At 47.1% G+C, this 12,235-nt stretch overlaps 1 protein-coding gene across 1 annotated transcript in view; it reads left to right on the forward strand.

Moving 5' to 3' along the window:
* LOC147612146 (intraflagellar transport protein 172-like) overlaps positions 1–11,765 on the forward strand; it is a 262,153-nt gene extending 250,388 nt beyond the window's left edge. The window contains exons 41-48 of the mRNA XM_086784013.1: positions 9,553–9,622; positions 9,715–9,785; positions 9,923–10,027; positions 10,150–10,309; positions 10,446–10,501; positions 10,601–10,684; positions 11,112–11,264; positions 11,462–11,765. Coding sequence (XP_086640139.1) covers positions 9,553–9,622; positions 9,715–9,785; positions 9,923–10,027; positions 10,150–10,309; positions 10,446–10,501; positions 10,601–10,684; positions 11,112–11,264; positions 11,462–11,473 — 711 coding nt within the window. The 3' untranslated portion in view covers positions 11,474–11,765. The remainder of the gene's footprint in view (positions 1–9,552; positions 9,623–9,714; positions 9,786–9,922; positions 10,028–10,149; positions 10,310–10,445; positions 10,502–10,600; positions 10,685–11,111; positions 11,265–11,461) is intronic.
* Positions 11,766–12,235: the final 470 nt, after the last annotated feature.

Below are 12,235 nucleotides of genomic sequence, written 5' to 3' on the forward strand. Positions count from 1 at the left end.
CGCACGCTGACAGAAGCGAGATCCAGCAGAGGTTCCCACACCTGAGAATAGGCATGCTGCCAATGTAGACACAGAGGATCGATGGTGCTGCAAAGGGAGGTCCTACAGATTGGCTCAGAGCAAAGGGCGACAACACAGCTGAAACCCTAAATACACAATAGAAACTCTAAAAAAGGCAAAACCCTAAAACGGAAGAAGAGGGAAACCCTAAATAGCAGGGAAGAACCCTAATCACAGGAAAAACCCTAAAACGCAGATGAAAACCCTAAAATTGCAAACCTACGGCTGTTGTTTCTTCACTTTTTTTTCTCTCCAGAGAGGAGACTTCTATTAAGTATGAAAAAATTTTACAAAATGGAGATTTCACACCAAGCATGGTGGAGATCTCAACCAATCAGGAGCCCTGTGCTGCCAATAGGGTCCCGAATGAGAGGATGTGAAAAATATACCAATGTCCCACTCTCTCATAAACTGGCCGCGCTTCCTCTCCGCAGCTCTCGAAGATCCTTGGATTCTAGCCCAGGTAGCCATAATGGTGTGAATAATATCACTCCAAATCCTGCAAAGACACTGAGAAACAAGAACGGGAGTACCCTCAATGGACTCGGTGCATCTAGCCTTCTAGATATTCCAGGCTGAGATGCTAGCAATAATCTCCCGAGAGCTGTCTAACCTCTGTGCCGGAGGGAAAAAGTGTGAAAGTGGCAAATCGCGAGCAACTCCTTGCCTAACCATAATGGCCAAGCTCCTGTCAGTCCCCTCGAATCTCAGCTGAGGCCCAGACTGTGTCAACCAAATGATAGAACCAAAAGTAATGATAGCATCTCTCTTAATCCTACTAAAGAGGGGTGCAATCGCAGACCAAACCCTCTATGCTTCCCTGCATAAACTGACTCTGAAACTCCTGCACATCTAGGGCATGCTGGGCAAGCACCAATAACAGACCTCCACTGATTGGTGGCCAGACCACCATGAAGAGAAACCTAGATAAAGGAGGAAATCTGTGGCTTCCTATAAGAATGCCACAATCTCCGCTAAAAAACCCTCTGAATGTCAGTCGAAATGCCGTAAGATTCCCAATGGGGTCTAAGAGTAGGGACACTCTGAATGTGTCCCAAGATAAGATGTCTGGCATTCTGCACCGTATAACTGAAAAAAGGCATGTTTTCAAAGGGTTACAAGAAGCATCCTTCCACTCCCACTCACTGGGGTCCCAATGCAAATGTCTGATAGGGCAGCCACCATACAACCAAAGGCTAACACTCTCTGTGATCATCCTTGGGGGGGGGGGGGGGGGGTCAACAAAGACGTGCTTCCCTAACCTGCCAACAACTCTGACTGGACGAATCTGGGGGCCCTCAATAAGGTCCTGCACGTCACATCTCTCCAGCTGCCATCCATCCTGTACAGAAAAAAAGACTGGTACATCATCCTCCCTAGGCAAGGGGAGACCCATAACCTGAAGAGGAACACTTGTCCCAGAAAAAACCCCAAACCAAGAATGATGACGGCCTTCCAAGAAAGATCCAGTAATCCAGTGGTTGGCAATGGTTGCATCAATCTGTGCAATCCTCCGGCTAGAGCCTCTCAAATGCTGCGTGAAATCCAATCTCTGTACCTTGGTGAGGCTCTGAAGCCTCTTCCAAACCAGCACTGTGGGGCATAAGGTCTCCGAGCCAGCCCAAAGAATATGCATAGTTGCCCCAAGAGGCCTACCATGCACATCTAAGATCAAATCATTCCACAGAATGGGCTGCCGGTTAACTTCCTCCGCTGAACGCGAGGGGATGTGTACCAAAAAACTCCTCAAGCAGTCCCAGGCCCGTAGGAGGGACCTAACCAGGGGGGTGCGAAGGGGAGCGGTGAACTGCATCCGAAAAAATAAAGCGTGAGCTGAGAGTCCAGTCACCTCCGCGAACAAGGACACGCTTTGTGATCTGCTGCATGAGAAAGTCCTTCCACGGCTTCTCAGTGCCTGGAAGAAAGCCCCTAACAACAAGCTTACAAAGCAAAGCCTTACATTGCACCTCGGGGTCAATGATATTCAATCCCCCTTCCTGCTTAGGCCTGATAATGGTTTCCCAAGCAACTCTAGCCCTGGTGTTTGCATTTCCATCAAGCCCTGACCAAAGAAAGTTCCGAATAAGGCGACCAAGCTGGCCAATGCAGCCCTTATGAAAAATCCAGCACGAAGCGATAAACCAAGCCATGGCTAGCAAAACTTGGTTACCCACCAAAGCTCTAGAGGCCAAGTCGAGCTTCCTCCTACTTTAGTGATGAAGTTTGCTTTTAATGCTTAAGAGCACTGGAGCAAACTGTTGTGCAGGGGAGATGTCAACGCCCACCTGACAACCAAGGTATCTGGCAGAGCATCCTCTCTCAATCCAAGTAAAACCAACATCTCTACCCCAATCTGCAAGAGGAGAATCACTTATCCAAAAACCAACTGACTTATGCCAATTGATATTAGCTCCTTCCGCCAAACAAAAGGCCTCCAAGGCTGTCCGGAAAGCACATAAACAAGCATGTGAAGCCTCAAGGAACAACGCCGTATCATCTGCTAACTTAGAGTCCAAAAACTCTTCCTCCATAAAGGCAGCCTGAGACCCACAACACGAGGGGCAGCCCGAAGAAACCTGCTCGTAGCCTCAGCTACAATGAGGTACAGTAAAGGGGCGAGGACAGCCCTGCCTCACTGAACGGGAAATCTGAAAACGCTCACCGTTGCCCCCACAAGCTAACAGAGTGCTATGAGCCTCCCTGTATAGGCAGGACAACCCTCTAATCCAGTTTAGGGAAAACCCCATGTGTGCCCTCCAAAAAATCCCAATCCACTCTGTCATAAGCTTTTTCAAAATCAAGCAAAAGAATGGCAAGAGGTTGCTGACTAGACTTTGCCCACTTGACAGCTTCCCAGAAAGAAAAGATGTTATCAAATATACTCCTTCCTTGGAGGAACCCATTCTGGGTATCATGGATGGTCCTTTGGAGAATCGGCTGCAACCTTATACTCAAGGCTTTAGATAAGATGTGTTATATGCAAATCCAAGGAGGGTGATGGGCCTCCATTGCTTGATGTCAGTCTTGTCCCCACTCTTGGAGGCATCATACCTGACAACCACATTTTTTGAAGGGCAACAGTGATAGCATCTCCAATATGATCCCAAAAAAGAATAAAGAAGGCGAGAGAAAGACCATCATCCCTTGGGCATGAACCACTGGAAAGAGCATGCAGTGCGTGAAGGAATTCATCCTTCGAGAAAGGGGCATCCAGGGAAGAACACAGCATCTGTAATGAGCCTGGGCATGCACTCCCAAACTTTCTGCCGTGCCACATCTCTCTGAGGAGAGGGCACCTCTGCAGTCAACAAAGACCGATAAAAATGTAAAGCAATACCCCTCACCTTATCAAGCTCAATCTGAACCTCACCCTGTGAATCCTGCAAGTACCTCACAGAATCCCTGCTATGGGAAGGCATGTGTGCTGAAAAAAACTCTTTGTTGCATGTGCCACCCATCTGAGTCCAAAAAGCCTCGTTCGCATGAAAGGCGAACTCAGCCCTCCTGTCCATGGCCAACTGCAGCTCTGCTCTAACTGTGGTCAAGAGGTCTGTAATCCAAGACGCATGTGGATGCTTTTCATGTTCCCTTTGAAGAGCAGCAATCCTATGCCTAATAGCTCTCTCCTTGTCCAGAGCCTCCTCCTTCTTGGACAAGGCAGTGCTATGATAACGATGGCTGGTCCTCTCAAGAGCTAGTGCAATATTATGACGAGGATCAGGACCGCCACAAGATCTCCATATCTCTTTGATCTTAAGGGAGATGTCAACATCTAGATAAAGAGTGAGGGATACGGACACGGGGAGAGGCCGAGCGAGCCCCAGGCTCCCTGAGACACAAAATGACGGGGCAATGATCGGATTTGGTGGTGCCAGGCATAATAGCAATGGTGCCTCCTTGTCCAAGGACCAATCATCCACCTAAAACTTGTCCAAATGTGCAAAGATGCTCTCATCCCCGCTCGTGCGGTTATGCCAAAAGAAAGATAAGGAATTTGGCCTTCTCTGGAAGTCATCCTTAGTCTAGCGATCCTTGCCAGAAAAGGAAAGCGTGAACCTCTCCCATGAGGTTCTCTCCAAAGGGTGTAAACCCCCTTCGCGTCCACCCTTCTTGTCAGAACGTTGCTCAACCATATTAAAATCTCCTCCCACTATCCAATGATCAACCTGGGGAATGACATTTGTAATGGTGTCCACCCTTTCACCTCTCACGTTAGGTGCATAGATATTCAAGATTCCCAATTTCTGACCCTCATGCATGATCAAGATCCACTGCGCTCTAGCAAGGATGATACCATCATGCCCAATAACATGACGCATAACAGATGTTGCCCCACTGAAATGCAAACACCCCCTCTAGTCCCAACTGCCGAGGACCAGAAAGTGTGGCCAGAAAGCATCTTACCAGTTTTGCCACACAGATCTATCCAATTTGTGTTCCTGCAACAAAAGTACATCCATAGACCCTCCTGTAAACAGCAGGGTGAAGCCGGTCCTTTAGAATCAAGGGCGATGGCATCATCCTGAAAATCCTACAATACATGATCCCCACTGCACTGAACATCCTGCATATCGCCCCCTCCAAGTAGAGACGACTCAACAAAATCATCCTGGTCTGAGGTATCATCTCTCTACAAAGATGCATCAGCTGACACATCCCTCTGACCAGAAACATCATCTATCTGTACATGATCCGAGGAGGCCTTCCCATCAATCGCACCAGAGGGGCGGGCGTGAGAGACAGCTCGCCACACCTTGCGGACTGAAGGACGGGGAGGAACCAAGGGAGGTGGTGCCTGAGAAGCACGCTTACGAGGCCTCGTGCGACCTCGAGCGCCCGAGGACAATCTCGAGCAAAGTGACCCGTTGTTGTTAAACCCGGCATTGATCGGGTTTACCTGCAATCTCCATACGTTGCTTCAAAGGGCCCAGAAGCAAAACATAGTCCTCAAAGAGCTCAATGTCACGGGCAAGAACCATGACCCTGGGGGCAGCATCCGCCGAGGCAGTGACCACCTGGGCAGAAGATGTCGGCAAGGCGTGGAGGGGGGGCACTTGAAGAACCAGTCCAAAGGCAGACCCGATGGCCTCTAACATAGGCCAATATGCGCGAGGAAGACCTAGGAATCTGAGAGTAATCGGGAAACGGTTCCGGTCTTCCTCAACAGGGTCAAAATAGCTGGAGTAGGGAAGAAAGAATATCTTCCTCGGGCCCAATGGCAAAGGGCAGCCCTTCAAAACCTCTGAGGCTGCGTCCTCAGAATCAAAATCCACTTGGAAGAAACCTCTTCCAAGCAACCTGACATCTCGAAAGTGTGGAGCGAGGTTGGAGGGCAGAGCCACCAAGACCCAATCCCGAGCCTGGAGACGGGACGGGTGAGATCCAAAGATTCTGGCAATGAGGGTCGTTTTGGAGTCTTTCTCTATTTTGGCGTAGAGGACCACGAGCTCAGCTTTGGAAAAAACAATGGTTCGCCCGGCCGAGGGAGAATGATTAGCCGTGATGCTAATCGAAGAAAACGGCCGACTTGAACCCAGATGAGGAGCAATCCGAACCAAGGGGAAGAGGCAGGCAAGGAAGCGGAGGAAAGGAAGAGAGGGTGGAAAAGGGCAAAAAAGAGAAAATAAAATAAAATCAAATAAAAGGAAGAAAAAAGAAGAAAAAGAAAAAGAAAAAGAGAGAGAGAGAGAGAAATGAAATGAAATGAAATGTTATATTAACGTCTTCAAAAGGCCATAATGACCCATGAGACCAAAAAGTTACATCATGGTGGATCTGATACAATGTCTGGATAAAAAACCAGAAAATGAAAAAATAAAGATGATACTACTGGCACCTAGAAAATGAAACTGGAACTGGAAGGTAAACAGAAACCCTTATAGGGTGTGAATATAGTGAGGAGGGGGGGGGGGGGGGGGGGGGGGGACCGCTATGGAGGTGAGTGGAGTACAGTGAGGGGATACAATATCATGTGGAACGGGGGGGTACACTATGGAGGTGCCTCCATCTCATAATATGTGCCGCATCGGACGCTGGCGGATCTCCTCAATATCCTTTGTGGTCAGCACCCTGACTGGGTGTCCCGCATGTCTCGCAAGAATAATCCGAATCCGCCGCTGCAACCTCCGTCTATGCTGGGATGCCCTCCTCCGTAGTCGTGGGCGTCTGGACCACCCAAGCTCAATCACACGATCAATCAGTGTACCGTTGGTGTGGGCGGTATCCATGTCCTGCTGCTGCTGTGGTCCATCTGGCGCAGTGATGGCTGGACTAAAGAAGTCTGTAATGTGCCTCTGAGTCTGGCTCTCTGTGTGCCTAAGCAGGCTATCTCTATATCTCCGCAGCTCAAGCAAGAACAGTCCCAAACACCTCTGGTCCTGGTACCCCATGACTCTGGAAAGTGGTCCAAAACCCTCTCTGAATAAACAATGGAAACGACCACGTATCTCATAGTATGCAGTACAATGGCATATATAATGCAGCTCTGTCTCTGGCTCCCCATGGCATACTCGACATATCCTGGCCTCAGCAGGTATACCTCTATATCGGCCAATCTCAATCTCAAGCTGGTGTGAGGATGTGCGAATCTGACCAATAGCACATCGTACTGCATAAGACAAGTGTACATCCATGTAACTGGGTCTGATCACAAAACCATCTGCTGTGAGCTGAAGAAAATGCTCTCTGTAGAAAGCCATCTTCGTGCCCAGCTCCTCAATCAGCTGTATCCATGTCCTCCTAATGTCCAGCTGAACAAATCCTGACGGATGAGTCTGGTAATCTCGAGAGAGGGTGCCTCCAGAGAATACTGAAGGGAGGCAATCTGTCCATGCTAAAACCATGTGCCTGGAACCAAGATGTCATCTGTCCATACCAACAAGCCGTGTCTCCCTGTAAAGCTAACTGTCGGGAGGACTCAAGGGCGAGGCGTGCATATCTGTCTCGGGGGAGATCCCACAAGCCATGTATGTAGGAGACTGATCTCGTAAGAGCCTCAATCACCAGAGGGGCAGCCGCCAGCTCTGCTCGAATAATCTGAGAGAGAGAGAGAGAGAGAGAGAGAATAATTTAAAAAAAAAACAAGAAAAAGAAAAGAAAAAAGAAAAGAAAAAAGAAAAAAGAGGAGGAAAAAAAGAGAAGAAAAAAGAAGAAAAAAGAAGAAAAAAGAAAAAACCAGGCGAAGAAGGGTGGGGGAAGGGCAGCGCAGCAAAGGCTGCGCAGAATGGAGGAGGCGGAGGAAGGAGGGGAGGCGGCAGGTGAGGAAGGGCTGGGGAAGGGCAGCGGAGCAAGTCTGCGCAGAAAGGAGGAGGCGGAGGAAGGAGGGGAGGCGGAGAGAGGAGGAGGCGAACAAGGAGAGCAAGAGGGGATGGGGCGCAGACAGGAGACAGCAGCGGGAGGAAGGGGGGCGGGCAGAAGCAGGGGCGAACAACGGGAGAGGAAGGAGGGGGGGCGGAGGAAGGAGGGGGGCGACAGAGGCGGAGGTTCAGGGAGCTCGCAGGTCTTCAGCACGCCGATTTCTTCCAAGTCGTTTCGCTTCTCGTATCTTCCGCATCTGATTTCGTTTCTTCATTGAGTGATACAGAGGTCACTTCTTGAGAGAAGGATGGTTTCATTGAGAAACCGCAATATTTATACATATACATGTCCCATGCCATGAGGATTTCCATTGGTCATCTGAGGGTATCCTCTCACTGCCATCGGATAGAGACGAGAGCAGAGGGCATCCCATGAGAGGAATGGCTCTGCAGATAATGCATGACAGGGGAGGCCAAGATGGAGGAGCACTACCTGCTTGGATGCCCAGTGTGCTTAAAGATACGGGGGAGGTTTCACTGTCTCTTCAGGGAGGGGTTTGGCCCCCTCGTGTGGGTGGTGCATTATGGAGATTAGAGATGTTTGGGCTTCTATTTACCAGAGGTGTGCCATCACCCAAGAGGTCCTACTGAGGCTACAGCAGACAGGGGATCAAGATCAGAAGGATACAACTCAATCATCCATCGCTGACTTCTTTGGACCCCACCAGGTGGTTGTGAAAGATTCTCAGCATAGCTGGCATCCGAGGGGATTGGGAGACCACAGATGAGACACCCACACCTGCCAGGATAGTGCCTCCCGGACTCAAGATCTGCTAGGGCCTCGCACACAAGGAGTTATCCAGGATCAGGCCTAGTCCGTTCTGAGAGCCAGACGCCCTCGTCCTCCGAGATCCATGCTCTCTTCTCATCAGCTCCAGAGAAGGAAGATACAGGATGAGCATTACCAGCCATGCTACAACCCACATGTAGAGACCCGTGTAGTACACTGGTCTATTGGCACTTTACTTTATCTCCATGTTTACGATCTTCAGTAACTTATGCAACACCTTTTAGTCTCATAAATTTATCAGGTCTTCAGTAGATGCTAAGAAAATATTTCTTTGTTTCTTTCACATCCTATGTTTACCTGGGAGTAACCTTCGCCAGCCGGATTTTTATTTGGGATATGCAGCCTTTGCCCTTCTTGATGGACAATCTTTCCATTCTAAGAACCCAGTACTAAGGGAGAGTTATTTGACACCTTGGTGACTCCAGCAGTGGTGTATGGGTTCTCTTTTTTGGGGACCAGATCTTGTGGAGGATCAAGAGGCTTCAAGTTATGATGTTTTCTCGGATGATCCAGAGCAAACCATCAGGGCTTCACGTTATCATTCTATCAGAGTTTGGAGTAGATTCTGAGCTTGGAGCAGCACCATTGATAGTGGATGCACTTTTCCCAACAGTGGCATGCATACCCGAGACAGACACTGACTATCGAGGTTTGCATTGGAATCATCCCAACAGCTGGCAGAGCTGGGGCATGATAAAGTGTGGTATGCTAGAGTCACTGCCTTGTTTCTCACATAGGGGCTTCTCATGGACATCTTAAATGCAACGTCCCTTCATCTGACTCATCAGGATGTCAACCGACTTTTGCTCTGATCTCCTTGTTCCTCACCCTCACACTACATGGTTCACATCCCCAGACATACCTTTGAAGATGCAGTTTTACCAAGATCATTTCTTGCAGGAGGCCATAGTGGATCACGGTATCAGTGAGCTTGAAATGCTGAAGAAATAGAGCAGAGACACTGCCTTTCCAGCGTTTAAAGAAACCTGTATGGTACCATATCCCCTCTAGAAAGCCTCAGTCCACCCTAATAGATGCCTTGTCTAAATCAAGCAGGGGAATAGGCAAGGAATGAGTGCTCTGCATGACTGATTCAATGGCCCATCATCACCTTGGTTTTTGCCTCTGAATAAGATATCGACTGCACCCTCCAGTTCAATGATTGTACGGGGGCAAAATCTGTGGCAACTGGAGTGCACAACTCCATGATCAGTGTTAAGGATGGTATCAAAAAAATAAAAGCACTTCTTGTAACTTTCTTTTTTTTTTGGGGGGGGGGGGGGGGGGGGGGGGGGGGGGGGGGGGGGGAGAAGAAGTTCCGACTGTCAAAATTTGTTGGGCTTGTAGGAATTGAAGACTCTTCTCTACAAGCATGTGCAAAATATCAAAGGCTCCAATCCATCTGATAACCAACCAGGTGTGAAATTTTCTTAGTCACCTTTGAGATGTTTTTATTCTCTTGATGATTTCAGAGAGCTTAGTGTGTTATATTTCTCACTGTGCTTTCAGCATTCAAAGACCTAGAAGACTTGCTACTACCAGTAACCTATATGTTACTTCGCTTTTCCTGCCAACGGCAGGTATACATACAATCTGTCCCTGACTTCTTGAAATATGTATCCAGCTCCTCTTTGAAATCTGTGCAAAGACAGGAGGCTGTATCAAAACTCATTTCATTGCCATTGCATTACTTAAATAATTTGTATGGTCTAAACAGGGCCTGAAAGAGCTGGCTGCAAAGCTTTCTATATCCTTACTACGCTTCATTCAGAGAATGCCGGCAGACAAAGCATTTTATGAAGCAGGCTTTGCATGTAAGGAGGTAATCTGTGAGGAAAATGGATTTTATGAAGCTAATGGTTTCTCTACTGAGTGGGAACTTCTTTACTCTATAGTCTCCTCAAATACACTTGCAAACTCTACTTATTTGCATTCATATGACAGGTCGACTGGAAAGATAGAGCCTTTGTTTACTTGAATCAATACCTTGACATAGCAGAAGCTATAGATGATGAGGAGACCAACATCACTATTGATCATCCAACCTTCAATAAAAGCGATATCCCCCAGACCTTCACAATCCCAAAAAGGCATTTTGTGGATGGCAAGTTTCAATTTTAGATGTTGTGGGAACTGGTTTCTCGTTTATGTTTGCACTAATTCCAGGTCAAACAAAATAATAGCTAATATTTTCCATCTTGGTTTTTAATAACCCCATTTACACCTCATTGAATTTGCAGTGGACAAACAAGAGGAAGTCCAAGACTGGGTCATTCAGTTCAGTGTAAACCAACAGGTATTTTTCCACATCTTTTTCTGAGATAAGAGAGTATTCTTTCGGATCATTGAGCTCTGAAGACACTCTCAAAGTTCTAAGTCTTTGCACTGTCTTCAGGTGGAAAAGTCCTTAATGACAAGAGACTGCCAAGTTTGTCAGAACTCCATCTATGAAGCCAGCCTTTACTGCTTCAATTGCAAGGTGAGGTCACACAGAGTTCATAATCCATGTCTATGACATGGAGTAAACATACCCTCACAATTTACAATGAGCAATCTTAAAAATTATGTTTCTTGTACTCCTAGTCTAGCACAAAAGGTCGAAGTCGCAAACACGGTGCCAGTGGGCTCAATTCCCGCTGGCTTCAGCAATGGAGTGCTGAATAAAAATGGTCTCTAGCCCAAACGGGTTATGTACCTGAGTTCCACAAAAAACACATATGCCACATTAAACCACACATAGTGTAGGTAAACATTCTAGCCAGGGTGCTCATGTGCTACAGTACAAGTATCTTTCTAACAAACCAGTTGACATCTCGGCATAGATTCTGCAAGATGAAAGCAATGCCAAATCTATACCAGAGATGAACTGCACATTGACAAGCACATGTTTGGGTTTCTCGATGCAGACTCAGAGCAAGGCATGCTGTGTAACAGGATACCCTTTAGACCAGGATGCACAAATGGAGTGCCAGGTCTGCCACATGCTTGCAAATAAATGTGATTGGACAACCTTTGTTCAAGCATTTCACTCCTGCCCATGGTGCAACACATCTGTGCAGGTCTTCCATTAGCAACAAGCTGCTTCACTTATGACTAAAAAGGATGGTACTAATTGCAATATAAGTTATGATTTACTCTAACTTACACACTACTTTTTCTTCCTAGAACCAAATAAGCATTGCATTATCTTAAGCCTAGGATTTGTATCACAAGTTATGCTATCAAAGTATATCATCTTGCTTTTGTGGCTTCGCAGGATGCACCATGATTTTTGCCAAAATCCAATTGTAAGAGGATGTTTCACAAACAACTAGCCTCATACTTAGATGCAAACCACACCTTCGAAATGGACAGCTCGATGATGTTTTCCAGAAACAAGAGGCATCAAAGTATCATCTCAACAGAATTGATAATTTGAGTGTCGGGACGGCTTAAGAATGGTGGCTCACATATATAGTTTAGGAGAAGTGTAGAGCACCTCTTGGATTGCCATTATTTCATTTCGATGGCTTTATGATTTTGTCTTCAGCATTTTAGTTTAATTATGGCTTATGTTGAGCACATTAGGCCCTCAGACCTTTGAGTTGCCATTTCCTTGCACATTTTCTTGTAATTTGGCGCCTAGAAGAGACCTCCACAAGCTCCACCACATGCTTCCCTATCACCTCATCCATACAAAGTAACCTTGGGTTATCTTCACATACCATTGTTAGCTGGTCCTTGGTCTATACCTTCCAAATATTAAAACCACCTCCACCAGGTTCTCCATACAACACATGATGGAGATCAACATTATTCTCAACATCTATTAAGTAAAATAAAATCATACAAAGGGAGACCTCAAGCCAAAAGGTAGGGAGATCTCAACCAATCAGGGGCACCATGCTGCCATAAAACCCCCGTAAAATTGGAGGAGAAAGTACCATGGTTCCATTATCTCATAAATCTGTTGTGTTTTGTCAACGTAGCTCTAGAAAATCCTTGTATGTGGGCGAGGTGGCCAAAAGACTCAAAGAGTAAACAATGACAC

The sequence above is a fragment of the Cibotium barometz genome, chromosome 46, assembly GCF_041138505.1.
Source record: "Cibotium barometz isolate CiBa-2024 chromosome 46, ASM4113850v1, whole genome shotgun sequence".
NCBI classification, from domain to species: Eukaryota; Viridiplantae; Streptophyta; class Polypodiopsida; order Cyatheales; family Cibotiaceae; genus Cibotium; species Cibotium barometz.